Below are 14,293 nucleotides of genomic sequence, written 5' to 3'. Positions count from 1 at the left end.
TTGATTTATGAACATTACGCGGCTAAAAGTGTTTTGCATGCGTTGATGGAAGGCCTGTCTGGAATAAGAAACGCTCAAATGGACACCATTATTTCAGGTGCGCTTCTCTCTCTTCTCTCTCCATTTGAGATGTTTTCTCTGTTCGCTTTTCACGGCTCTAATCAAAGCAAACAATTCACATCTTTGTCCGAGGCGTCAGTCAAATACCTTCACTCCGCTGATGTGTAAAGTGCCGTTTTCCATTAGGCGTATGTGAATGTCATCGCTCGGGATGCTTCGCCCGTCCTTCTCCCACCTGACGCCGGGCATCGGACTGCCCATCACATGGCACTGCAGTTGGGCGCTGGAGCCTAAAGCGAGCGTCTGGTTGGCTGGACCTCGGCGGATAATTGGAGGGACTAGATCTGATGGGCCTGGAGGATAAACAGCAGAGTGTGTTTGTGTGAGGAGTGTGTTTGCATCTGTCCAGTTGTCTAACGCCGCCTCTGGCGTCAGAAGATCGGGCTGACTTATTACTCACTCGTATGGCTATGCAAGTGCAACTGGCAGTCAAATGTAATCACATTTTTTGAGAACGCAAGGGTATAAATATGGAGATATTGTTGAACTGTTGAGGTAAAGATCGCTGACTAGATGAATACACTAAAAAAAGTCTTTTTTTGGGGGGGAAATGTCTGAAAATTATTTTTAAAACGTAAATGTTCACTCATAATTTACTCAAAATTGGTTTCAAATTATTACGAGTTTCCTAAAAACAAAAGAAGATTTTTTGTACAATGTTAGAAGCTGGGACTTCGATATTAGGAAAAAATACTGCAGATGTTTCCAGCATTCTTCAAAATATCTTCTTTTGCAAGTTTGGAGGTTGAGTAAATGATGAGGAAACAATTCATTTAATTTCTTAGGCAATTTTAATCCTAATATCTTTTACTTTTTAGATATTTGTACAGGAAACATGTCAATATTTTTGTCTAATGCACAATAAATAGATTATTGGATTATGTTTCTAACAAAAATGTCATTCCATCATTTATATTTTCATACTTAATTCTGTTTCTTGTTTATGAAAATTTTCACTAATTTCTTTCCACATCAGTTTTTTTCAGTGTTGTCAATTATTAAAGTCCAGAGCTTGTTTATTAAAACAAACAAACATGTTTTTAGGGGAATCCAGAACTTGTTGTCTCTATTACTTTTAAATATTGATAAATACATTTTGTAAAATATTTCTATATTGTTACAGCATCGATAGCGCAATGAGTGGATCTGCAATCATCACATCGCAGGATGTGGAATGTTAAGGTTATACATTAGGATTATTTGACCCGGGGTTCGTTCTTCATATCTCGCTTAAATGATCTAAGAAGATTTGGCAGATCCTGGATCTTTAAATCTTGATAACTGATCTCTGGCTAATTTGGTTTTTCAAACAAATTCACAAATCAGATGTCTGGATGTCTGATCTGAGATTGTTGTGTGTGTTGTGAACTGATCTATCGATTCTCGAAATCATGATCAGCAATGCAATGATTGGTTGGAGGCACAGCAGCGTAATGACATAATTATATAAAATGCGTAGTAAATGGTGTGTTAAATATGATGTGCAATAACTTTCCACATTTGTTGTGGGCTGCAGACTTTACACTTTCATGTGTCAATAGTATTTAGCAATTCAATTAGTTTTATGTTTAGAGTGAATTTTCTTCATTATAGAAGCCTATTAAAGTTTCTTATTAAATGGCTTTTGAAATAAATTTAGCATCAAAAAAGAATTTTTATATTTTGAAAACGATGTCTGCAACATTTGCGAAGCATCAAATCACCGGCATATTAGTTTTCAAACCATTTGCATCACTGCATAATTTATTATTCCTTTCCTGAAGAGAATATTGGCCATGTCTATTATCTTTCACTAATTGTACTAAAGCTGGGTCTGTACCTTATAATAGTACGGGTTCGTATCTAAAAAAAAATCCATTAAAAAAAAAAAATAAAAATCCATAGTTCTCTCTGAACCCCTTGTGGAGAACCACCCGTTACAGTCTTTGCACTTTTGTTTCGGACTGTAGATTCCATTAAAATATTATTATAATTAAAAACAATTATTTTACTATTTTCGCCAGTGTATATAATCTACTGTAAGAAAAAAATTTAATCATTCGGTACATACTTTCAGTATTACCTTTGCTTGAAATGACCCAATCTTATCCTGTTTATCTGAAATGAACCAGACGTATTGCCATAACAAAAGCTTTTGAATGAGTTTTGAAGAACTAAACAATCCTGGATCATGTCAATTCATCAATAACAAAATCCAGCTAATTGAGTAATTCACATATGATGAATGGCCCACTGGAGCCACAGTTTAGAACACATGATATTTGTAGAGTCACTCCAGAATTGAACCATAATAAAGTGAGATTTATCATTTGCATGTTTTTAAAGCCTGTAACTGTGTTCAGGGGCAAGAAATTGCACCGTTTGTATCTATAATAAAGATTTATTTTAGTGAATTGTTTTTTAAATTACAACTACACAGTGTTTTTATATTTGATTATAAACGTTGTTAGACATCATTAGGTAATGCTTTTTTTGTCTATATCACTTTTATATTTGCTCTATTGTATTAATCTATGCTTTTATTTTGTTTATTTTATGTGTTATTCACTCCTATACAGAATCCTCCCAATCAATCTAAATTCTTTCCAAAAAGAGCTATTCAAGCTACCTGGTGAAATTGTATTCAGATCGCAGAAAAACAAAATATTGCAATTTCTTTTTTATCCATTATCATGCAGCCCTCACACATTAAAAGAACCTATATGTGGATATATGTGCATATATAAAACCTACAGTATATGCAGTATTTTTTACAGTATTTTATATTTTTTACAGTCATTGGTATATATGCACATATATGATATTATATATGCGTACATATGCCACATATAGGCAAAATTGAGGTACATATATGTGCATATACAGGGCATATAGGTCTCCTGGATTGCTTCTTTATATCCACATATATGTAAATACAAGACATGTCTCCTTCTCATATCCCACTTTGGCAACTGTCATACATGATGACTAGATCATATTTTCTATTATCAAGGCAAAACTAAGAACTAACTAAAAAAATTGCAAAAAACTGATGTACTGTACAAGCACTTAAAATTGGGATCACATGTAATTGACATGTTTTGCAATTTTACTATGGCAAATAAGTGAGAACTCCCACACGGAAAGAACCTATGTAAACATACAGTATGTTTTAATAAAGGTTTTGATTTAGGTTGTAGTATGTGACATACAGTATAAAATTGGCAACCAATTTAATAAATTAATTTAATATATTGATTAAATATATTAACATCCTATATCAAAACCTATATTGAATCATATTTGTTTATAAAAGGTCTCTCTGTGTGGACTAATTTGATTGGTATGATTTGTGTTGAATATTAATAAAAAATAATATACAATTATTGTACATATACAATACAATTACAAATGCTATCTATTATCTACTCTTACTGAAAAAACAAGCCGATACATATATATATTTTTAATGTACAATAAATAAGCTGATTATTAGATTATGTTTTACACAAAAAGGCCATTCCATCTGTGTGTTTCTTTTTTATAAAAAAATGTCCAGCAATTTCTTTCAACATTGGTTATTTCAGTGTAGTTGATTATTAAAGTCCTGAACTTGTTTATTAAAAAACGCACATACTTTAGGAGAATGGAGTACGAGATACAGCAATTTTATTTTTTTAAGAGCGTTCAAGCGCACTTCACTTTTAGTGATCCTTCAGCAAGCACCATTAATTAAAATCCAGCTTCACCATTTAAGTAACGCACATCAAAATGAAGAGCTGTGTGTACTCACTGCAGGCAGTTTGCTAATACTAGGGGTTTTCTGCACAATTATCTCCAGAGACGCCATTTGCTGGGTGGGATAAACAGTAATCCCAGATACCCACCGGCTTCCACTTCCAGCAAAGCCTTGGCGATGATGCTCCCTGCCACACTGATGGCCTGGCAGATATAATAACCCGAGTCCTCCGAGTGAACATCCGAGATGGACAGCTCTCCGCTCATGGACACTGAATAACGGCCTGACTGGGAAGGAGGTTGGCCGGGGAAAAGCAGCATCTATGAAAGAGGACAGACTTTTGAGTTCACACCACGGGCAAAATACCCAGAGCCTGAAAGTCTGTTTTACAAGTTGCAAATGGCCATGGAAAACAGGACTGTCCTTGTTCTTTTGCACTGAAAGAGCCTCATGAAGTAGAGCATGTAGGCGTACTCTAATGTTCACAATGCAGCACTTACCAATACTGAAAGGTGAAAACAGCCTGTTTAATTGAATTTTGTTTAAAGGTCAGGATGGATGAATATAGGTGAAATATAATGGCAAAGCTTTAAAAAAAAAAACAGGAGTCCACATTATATCAGTACATTTCAGTTCAGTTTACTTTAATTCATGCTTAGTTGTACAGTTAAAGACAGCTCACCTTTGAACTTTTTGTTCTTTTTGAAATATTTCCCAAGCTATGTTTAATGGAGCAATGAAAATTTCACAGTATTTCCTATAATATATGAGCAATATCACACTCATAGCAGTGCGATATGGCTGTATATCGGCTCTGGTGGGAGGCATGTGTTGGCTCAAGGCTGCAGGCCAATTGCCTTTAGTGTCCCACCAGTGATGCTATACAGCCATATCGCACTGCTATGAGTGTTTTATTGCATTTACACAACAATTCGACAGCATAATCATGTATATAAAAAAGAAAATCAAAAACTGAGAGTCTCAAAAACCCTTTTGTTCGAGGAACTACTTTCTGCCGCCATTCATTCACATCTGCAGTTGACGGTCAGGAGTGCATTTCCCAAACAACGACAAACAACTCGCGGCTGTACCATCGTAGTGCGATGAATAGTTTGGAAAAAGTATGATGTAGTGACGAGTGTTTCCAAAAAACGTAGTTTCTCTGTTGCACTTGTTTTTCATAGTAATTGAAATATATGTAAACAGCACAAATAGAACTTATATATGTTTTCTTTACAAATATTAATGAGAATATTCAACATTTAAAGTCACTAAGCTAACATATATTCTAAGCTCATATATAAATCTTTGAAATCGTTAATGGTTGTAGGCGTAATTTACAGTAAGCTATTTAATAAGAAATGAAAAATCCGACATTAATAATAATAATAATAATAGTACTAATAATTTTCACTAAAACTGAACTGTAAAAATACTTTGAAAGCAAATTATACCTACAAGAAATGACTTTAATGTTTTTTTAATCATTACAAATTTAAATGTTAGAATGTTCTAAACGGATAGGGCATTGGGGGGATAACTGGGAACAGAAAACTATGTTTTTAACAACAGCTCGAGAGGTTTGCGAACGTTCGTTGGAACGATGGATTTGGGAAACACCAGATTAACGAACTATGTTTGTAATGATGAAACTTGCGACCTTAATTGGCTAATAATGGTTTTTGGAAATGCACCCCAGAACAGCAGAAACCATTCACCAACATCAATATAGAGCTAGTATTTGAATGTTGGTAGCTAGTATCTCTCTCTCTCTCTCTCTCTCTCTCTCTTTAAACTAAAGTCTTTAAACTACACTTTAAGCTAAATACTAGTATCTTTCAAAAAAACTAGTAAAATGATATGTACTGTGATCATGGCAAAGATAAAATAAATCAGTTATTAGAATTAGTTATTAAAACTAATATGTTTAAAATGAGTTGAAAATATAGTTTCAAAACAGCTTTCAAGAAATGTGTTTCTGTTCTACAGTTAAGAGGTGATTGTCAAAATAATATTCTAATGGCACACATGTAGCAATCATTTAGATTCTGACAGTATTCCAGCAGAAATGAACATGATTAAAGCAATGATTACATGCTGTAAAAAAAATTACAATCTAAAACTTTGTCAGTTTTGTGTCGATTCAGAGCTAGCCCCATATGAAGTCCACTCAGCCATCATGAGTAAAGTTAGTTGATAACAAATCATTTAGAATTCATTATTGTTTATTGCATCTAGATCTGAACACTCATTAAAGTTATTATGGGTCCCTGGACTACAAAACCAGTCTTTTGCTGCATGGGCAATAGTCAAAATTAAACAGTAAAAAATACAGGGTTCCCCTTGATTCCTTCATGTTGTCCCAACACAAATTGATTTTTTTTTTTTCGAACCTAAAACAATTAAGTTGTTCCCCCAAAATCTTAAGAAGTATATTGTTTCAAGTAATGTCTGAGCGTACACTGAATACTGATCAAAATGATGGATTTTTCTATTAAGTATTATTATCATATTAAGTAAAGACAATATTCCATGAAGAGATTTTGTAAATTCACTGTAATGTATTTGTATACATACACACATCAGATACTAAATTTTGAGTAATTCAAACTTCTTTAAAAGTGATTTTCTCTGTTTTTTTAACCTTCAAATTCCATATTTTCAAATAGATGCATCCAAGTATGTCCTATCCTAACAAAGCATACAGTACATCAATAGAAAGCTTGTTTATTAGGAAAAAATTGACATTTATGACTGGTTTTGTGGTCCATATTTGAACACTAATGATTAATTAATATTGTTAAGTGTAATCTTTAAAATGATCAAAATTAATAGACATTTTTCATGATGTACTTATATTGTTATAATGCCTGAATTCAGTTTAAGTAGTATTTTATTCATTCATTTTCCTTCAGCTTATTTATCAGGGGTCACCACAGCAGAATGAACCAACAACTATTCCAGCATATGTTTTATACAGCGGATGCTCTTCCAGATGCAACCCAGTACTGGGAAACACCTATTCCAATAGGTTATAACGCATGTCTTTGGACTGTGGCGAAAAACGAAGCAGCCAGAGGAAACCCACGCAAACAAGGGGAAAACATGCAAACTCCTTACAAAAAATGCCAACTGGCCCAGCCGGGGCTCGAACCAGCAACCTTCTAGCTGCTAACCCCTGAGCCACCGTGCCGCCCCTTAATGATCATTTAAGATAATTAATTTAAATTTTTTTTTTTTTTGAATTTATAGAATTCATGGAGACAAAATGGCTGCAAAATCTGTATTTTAATAATTTAAATTAATAATCATTGATCTTTAATGTACAGTAAATGATTTTAACCACAATGCATTTACTGTACATATACAATAAGTGTTTGGGGTTGAGAGAAATATTTGTTGGTTTTTCTAATGCTCAAAAGTCAAAAAAAGACATTTATTTAATAAAAAATAGAATAAAAGACAAATATTGTCAAATGCTATTGCAATTTAATTCAACCATTTTTAATTTATGATCAACATACTGTACTTCACCCAACAAATGTAAAATGTATTAAATTAAATTTATTATAAACTATATTTCAATATTTCTGAATTTTCAATTTTATTATAATTTTTAAAAAGTATTTAAATATTTCGAAACATTTCAAAAATGTAAATGTAATAAACAACAAATACACACACAAAAAAAGAAATGTTAGAGCATGCTTCCAAAATGTCTCTGAGCGGATTATTAATCTCATCTACATCCAAAACTGTAAACAAATTAAACAATTGGAGCACTTGTTTATGTGTATTTTCACCCCAAAGTTTGGGGAAAACATCAGAAAAGTAATCAATTAATACAAATTTATGCTATTTAATTTGTATAAAGCCTTACAGTGTTCAAAAAAAGTCATGCCCCTAAACCCATCCCTCGTTGGAGGATGAGCAAATCATAAAATGCATGAATGAGATCGTACAAATTAATACGAATTAGCCAGTAAACCAAAAAATGACAAATTGCTGTGATTGGGTTGGTGTTTTTTCACGCAGCTGAATCTGCTGTCAAAAGCAGCTTGTCTCTTTGTTGTGCTTGAGTTGGCATGACAGGGGTACACACTGCACATGTACATGGAATGAAGGGGAATCCATCCACATCCCTTAAGAGGCTTAAACTAGTCAAGTAATGGACGAAGGTGAAAAGGCCAGCACATAATCTGAACACAGAGCTGCAAATGCCTGAAAAACATGCTCTAAAATGCAGACCACACCCCGAATGACTCCGAAACGATGAAGCCATCAGGGCTGAGTGGTCTCTTTGCACTGACCGAGCTCTATTTTTAGCAGGAAAACACACCATTACACACCGAACGAACGCTGTGCTTTTACTGGCCGGCGGGAGCTGCTCTGACACCTGATGTTCCTCTGTGTCAAATTTTCTCTTGCTACTCCTTCACGAGGCTCGGCGCTTTCCCGTAATGGCTCTGAAAACATTCGGCTCCACGTCTCCGGCAATTCAGCTCTCTGAATCATCTCTTCAATGCAATCAGCAATACGCCACTAATCAGCATCAACAAGGGTAAATATAATCACAGAGAGAGACTCTAGGCTTGTTTTCAAGCTAATGAGTCACTGATAAACATGCTTTGAGATGCAAATAAAACATCTTCATGTAAAGAGATCTGCCTTTGATCTCCAATCAGGCTCTTTAAGCCCACACATAATATAAGGAGAATATTGCATTACCGGCTGACAATGCTGAGCCATCTAAAAATCTGCATTACTAAATGTGTAGAATTTACGTGATTGCATACTGTAATACAATATATAGACCATTTTAAGGGATGTAAACAAAACCAATGGTCCCAGCATATTTCCTGTTTTACATTTTTAACTTCTATAGTTCCGAGAATCCAAAAAGAGACACATATTGATAAATAATGTTATGAAAGCTGTCTTAACATTAAGTTGTGATTGAATTGACTCTTGTTACAGTTATAAAATAGTTTGATAACAAGCATAAAATGGCAATGGGCTAAATACATCACCACATTAAAATGGTCTATACATCCTGCTCACTAGGGTACGCTTACACAGCAGGTAAATGCCCATGTATAACTTAGATTTGTTTTTGTCATGACAGTGTGAACAGCCCAAACCGCATGGAATCGGATCTTTTCAACTTTGATTTGTGCCACTTTCATATGTGATATTAAATCAGATACAGATCTGATGTTTTGCAATCCGAACACAGTGTAAAAGGTTATGTAGGAACTCATGTGACTGTGGTATTAAATCAGATACATTCTGATCTGAGGCCTCATGTACAAGGACTTGCGTTGTTTTAATACTAAAACATTGCATACGGACAAAGCTTTAAATCTGCGTCTGCAGTAAAAAAATACAGATGTATGAAACACTGCTTTTGTGGAATTTCACGTATATTCTCTTTGTACATCCGAATTAATGTGAAACTGAGGGCAACATGCACAAGTGCAAAACCCCTCCTTGCCTCCTCATCCATATGAATATGGTAATGACTCCAATTTAGCAAACCCAAATGAAAAAGCAATCGCAAAAGCAAGCAAGAAGAGAAACTTTACAGAATGTGAATTGGAGGTGCTCCTATCGGAGGTAGACTGGAGAAAAACTGTGTTATTTGCAAGTTTGTCCTCCGGAATTAATAACAAAAGAAAAAAAAAATAGAGTTGGAGAGTTTAGCTGATGCGGATAACACAGTGGGGTCTGAACATCGCACTGTGAGTAATTTAAAAAGGAAATGGTCCGATGTAAAGGTGCAGGTTAAAAGGAGAAAAGCGGCGCACTGTCAAAGTCTGGACTAAACAGGTGGGGGATCAGGGGATGCTGAACTAAAGATTGAAAGATTGGACATCATTGTATCTGCGTTTTTGGTCAGTTTGTGGGTTGTTGAGGGGGGTTAACAGCTAAATCTTTGGATATGGATAACCACAGTCTCCTGATATGCAGTTAAACAATTATGCTCAATAAAATAAAAAATAAATAAATAAAAAAACTTAGCTGGAGTAATATCTTTAAATACATCACTCAACAAGAAGCCACACATTGCGCACCCTGCTGCCTTGGAGCCTTCGGATTCGACCATTGACAAAGTCCTCTAATAAGGCCAACACCCTCATTGCTATAGACTAAGGGTTGTATGCCTTTGCAAATGCTTTTATATGTTCTAAATCCCATAATTGTTAAAAAAAAATTATATATATAAAAAATATATATATATATATATATATATATATATATATATATATATATATATATATATATATATATATATATATATATATATATGTAACGGAGTTAAAATAATGGGTTAATTCATGGTTCAATTGGGAACACTCACCATTGGTTTTTACCTGCAATCGCGTCCATCTCAATAAGGGGCGGTGCTACATTATTTACCAGCACTCCCAAGAAGTCTTTCTGCTGGTAAGCTGCTTTGGTGATCGCTCTTCTTATAAATTATTAATTAACAGGCATTTGTGGACTTTGAATTTTTGTTTATTTCACTTATATAGATATTAATATCACCAGAGCTGCAAAACAACTAAACCTTTGGTGCTGTGTTTGTCTCAGGTATGTTTATTTATTTTTTTGTGATGTTCTCTGTTAGCAGTAGCACACATGCTACATATTGCACGTGCTAGAGTTATGTGTTTTGCTGTTTATGAGTCGTATTTATCCTGTTCTGTTCTGTCGTTCCTTTTCTAAAAAAAAAAATTTAATTATTGGTCACTTGAGCTTACTGTTTATTTTCACTAAAGTTTACTGTATTGAAATGATGTGATTCAGATGAGAGATGAAAAGAGGCAGTTGTGTCAATCAACCCTTTTTATCAATTAAAAATTAATAGCAATGTTTTTCACATGTGTTGGTAAGATACTTTGTATTGTGCAATTTAACATAATTGTCTCTAGGAGTCGGGAATGAAAATAAAACAAACACACACAAAAAATGCACGTAAACCAGAGATGAAGTTGGCGCGGACCAATGCACATTCTCATGTTAATTTCATTATTAGTAAATCCAAACATAAGTGTGATATCTGGGGTACGAAAAGTTTTTGTGCGTATACGCAGCATTGATACATGAGGCCCCTGATGTTTTGCAATCCGACCACATTGTGAAAGCATATGTAGGAATTCATGTGACTGTGGTATTAAATCAGGTACATTCAGCTCTGATGTTTTGCAATCCAACCACAGTGTGAAAGGTTATGTAGGAATTGATGTGACTTTTACATTATTTTTGATCGACACATGTCATTATTTCAAGAGTTCACAGTTGTTTATAGTGCTGATGATTGTTTATAAAGCTTGTTTGGCATGCTGTCCCGGGAGAGAGCCCTGGGCTCGAGGATCTAATGAGCTCAGGGCTCTCTAACGAGACAGCATGCCTGCCTTTTGCAAGGCGAGAGGGGAGTTTGAGCTCAGGTAGATCTCGAGAACTCCTCTGCTATAGTAACTAATGAACAGATAGTGATTGCTCTTAAGAGGTAACTTACTAAGAGCATGTCTATGATGTCGATTTGGATTAGTCAATTACCTTAAGTTGCATGTTTTTTGATGTTGGGGCGAAACTGGAGAACCCGGGGGAAACCCACATGAGCATGAGGAGAACGTGTAAACTCCGCACAGACATGTTGGCTGGCTTGGTAAGGACTAGAACCAGTGACGCTCTTGCTGTGAGGCAACAGTGTTAACCACTGGGCCACCGTGCCACCCATCTAGGAAAGGAGGAGAGGTAGGGGTGGAAGGGGGGATTCTTCAAAACGAAGATGGCTGTCATATGGAACGTAGGGTATTTAGTGGCTTAGGAATCGTCTGATTGGTAAACCATAAATTGAATATTGCGAGGCCGGCTGCAAGCAATCCTATAGCACGTGATGTAGTGACACAAATGACCATTTTGTCACTTGAGGTGTTGTTGGGTTGTTTCTGACGCGTGAGATCACAACAAACGAATCATCTTCCAAATACTGCTTTTCAGGTTTATTTTTTAACAGACAGTTCTTATGGCTCAATTTCCACTCACAGTCTGGTACATAAATGCTCATAAAATCACATTGAGTGCCTCTAAAATGTTCATTCCAAACACGGTCAAAAAATGTGATTCCCTCTAATTACACACCTGCTGTTCTAACTCTTTGTCTACCTATATACTCTTCAAAACCCACACTCCACCAAGTGGTCAAAAACAGCATTACAACAAACAAAATGGCTCTTACACGTGATCTTCTCGAAATTAGTTTATAAATAAACTTCACTCTGTATTGCTCATTCTGCAAACATGAAATAGCTATATTTCACTTAAATAATTAATACATTAACAAAACCAAATGAAACAGGTTAATGCTCTTTAATAAACTTTTTTTTTTTTTTTTTTTTTGTTAAGGACAAAATCCTTTAATATGGTGGTGGGCAACCTTTCAGTTTCACTTCGAGTTTTGACTGGATACAGCCTACGTTGTTTATAACAAACTATTTAACAATAGGCTAGGTTTTTAGACTCTGCAAACAATACAAATTTCATCACCAATGAACCAGGTGTGAGCCCTGCCTTCACAGTTGAATGTGCGACTGCTCATTAACCCTTGATGAGTTCACTACAACCATGTTCAGACGTGTTTCATAAATGACAAATCACTAGTGTGCATAGTGCACTAGTGCATATTTTAGGTTTCAATCACTAAAATTCACATTAGAACTAGCAAAACAATCATTTCCAGTTCATAAAAACCCAATGGTTGTCTAGGAAATAATTATATTAAACATAATCTGACAGTGTGCTTTAATTCACTTCATACAGTACACTTATTATGTGCATATTTAGACATTTTGTGCTGTGCGTAGTTGTACTTTTGTGTATCCGGGTCAGGACCATGATCTGTTCACACAGCAAATCTGATATTGGCCACATTTATAACAACAATGTGAACAGCTATGCAAATAAATCAGATCTGAGAAAAAATTGATTTGAGCATTAAGCCTCGCAGTGTGAACGTAGCCTAAGGCTGCATTTATTTGACCTGAATATAGGAAAAACTGTCCTAAATTCATTCATTCATTCATTTTTCTTCAGCTTAGTCCCTTTATTCATCAGGGGTTACCACAGCGTAATGAACCGCCAACTTATCCACCATATGTTTACACAGCAAATGCCCTCCTAGTTGCAACCCAATACAGGAAAACATCCATACACTCTTATTCTATTCTATAGTCCACAATTATAACTTCAATATTTGTGACCCTGGACCAGTTTTAAAGAGGATGAGCTTATTTTTGGGAATAACCACTAAATACATTGTATGGGTTAAAAATAATGATTTTTCTATTAGGCAAAACAAATTCACTGAATATAAAGTAAAAATACTTTGTAAATTTCCCACTGTAAATACAATACAACAAAACTCAGTTACGGTTTGCATGATGTTCAATAAATAATAATGCTTAATACATAAGCATTAATAACAATTATAATACATAATACTGAAATACTTCATTTAGACAAATTCATGAGCACTTTTGTCAGGAGATTATGTAGATCTAGATTTTTTGTGTGATGTAGTGATGATGTGTTTGAAGTCATGTATAAAACTTTAAAAAATAAAGTTTTGTGGTCCAGGGTCACACATTTTGTGGAAACCAAGATACATTTCTTTCTTAAGTCTTTGAATAGAAAGTTAAAACAACAGCGTTTATTATGATAAATCTTTTGCAATATTATCAATGTCTTTCCTGTTACTTATGGTTAATTTAATGAAACCTTGCTGAATAAAAAGCAAAAAAAAAAAAAAAAAAAAAAAAAGAGAGAAAAATTCTGACCCTTAACTTCTGAGTGAACGTGCATAAACACTGATCTAAAATTTATGGTCAATATCTTCATCTCAAATTTGAGCAAAAAAGAATGGTGTGGTGTCTGTAATGTATTGTTACAGGTATCAGAGGAGAACGCATAAGTTGGACACTCACCTGACTGCCTTCTTTCTGCCAAAAAACAGCAGGAAGCGGGTTTCCCTGGGTGCCACATTGGAAAGTCACTGTTCGTCCTTGGACAGCAACTTGATCCAGGGGTCGTACATCAATCTGTGGGGGCACTGAAACCACAGAGAGAAGAACTGCTTAGAGAGTAAAATGATTCAGTGCTTTGTTAGCTTCTCCAAACACAGATCGGGTCACAGATCAAAAAACTGACTGCAGAAGAGTTGTAATGTTGCAAGAACATTTTGGAAACAAATTATATAGATATCAAGTTGTATCATTTAATGTTTATTTGGACAATTTAGAGCCACTATACAAAAAAACTGTCACAAAAAACAAATTACAAGCACATATTTATTTGTGTTTTCTGCACTGTAACATAAGGATTTTCACCAACAGATTTGTGAAATCCTCAACAAATACAAATAACGGGAGACACATTGGAGGAAAAATAATG

The 14,293-nt window shown here is 34.8% G+C and overlaps 1 protein-coding gene across 3 annotated transcripts in view; it reads right to left on the bottom strand.

The window, feature by feature from the left end:
• Positions 1 to 14,293, bottom strand: part of zgc:77784 — a 151,412-nt gene that overhangs the window by 42,968 nt on the left and 94,151 nt on the right. For all 3 annotated transcript variants that reach the window (XM_087282642.1, XM_087282641.1, NM_001431128.2), the window contains 3 exon segments: positions 13,828 to 13,952; positions 3,987 to 4,158; positions 208 to 413 (listed from right to left, as the gene is read on the bottom strand). In XM_087282642.1, the coding sequence (XP_087138768.1) occupies positions 208 to 413; positions 3,987 to 4,158; positions 13,828 to 13,952 (503 nt within the window).

The sequence above is a fragment of the Danio rerio genome, chromosome 15, assembly GCF_052040795.2.
Source record: "Danio rerio strain M-AB ecotype USA chromosome 15, GRCz13ab, whole genome shotgun sequence".
Taxonomy (NCBI): domain Eukaryota; kingdom Metazoa; phylum Chordata; class Actinopteri; order Cypriniformes; family Danionidae; genus Danio; species Danio rerio.
The sequence above is the reverse complement of the archived record's forward strand: the minus strand, read 5'-3'. Positions and strand labels throughout refer to the sequence as shown.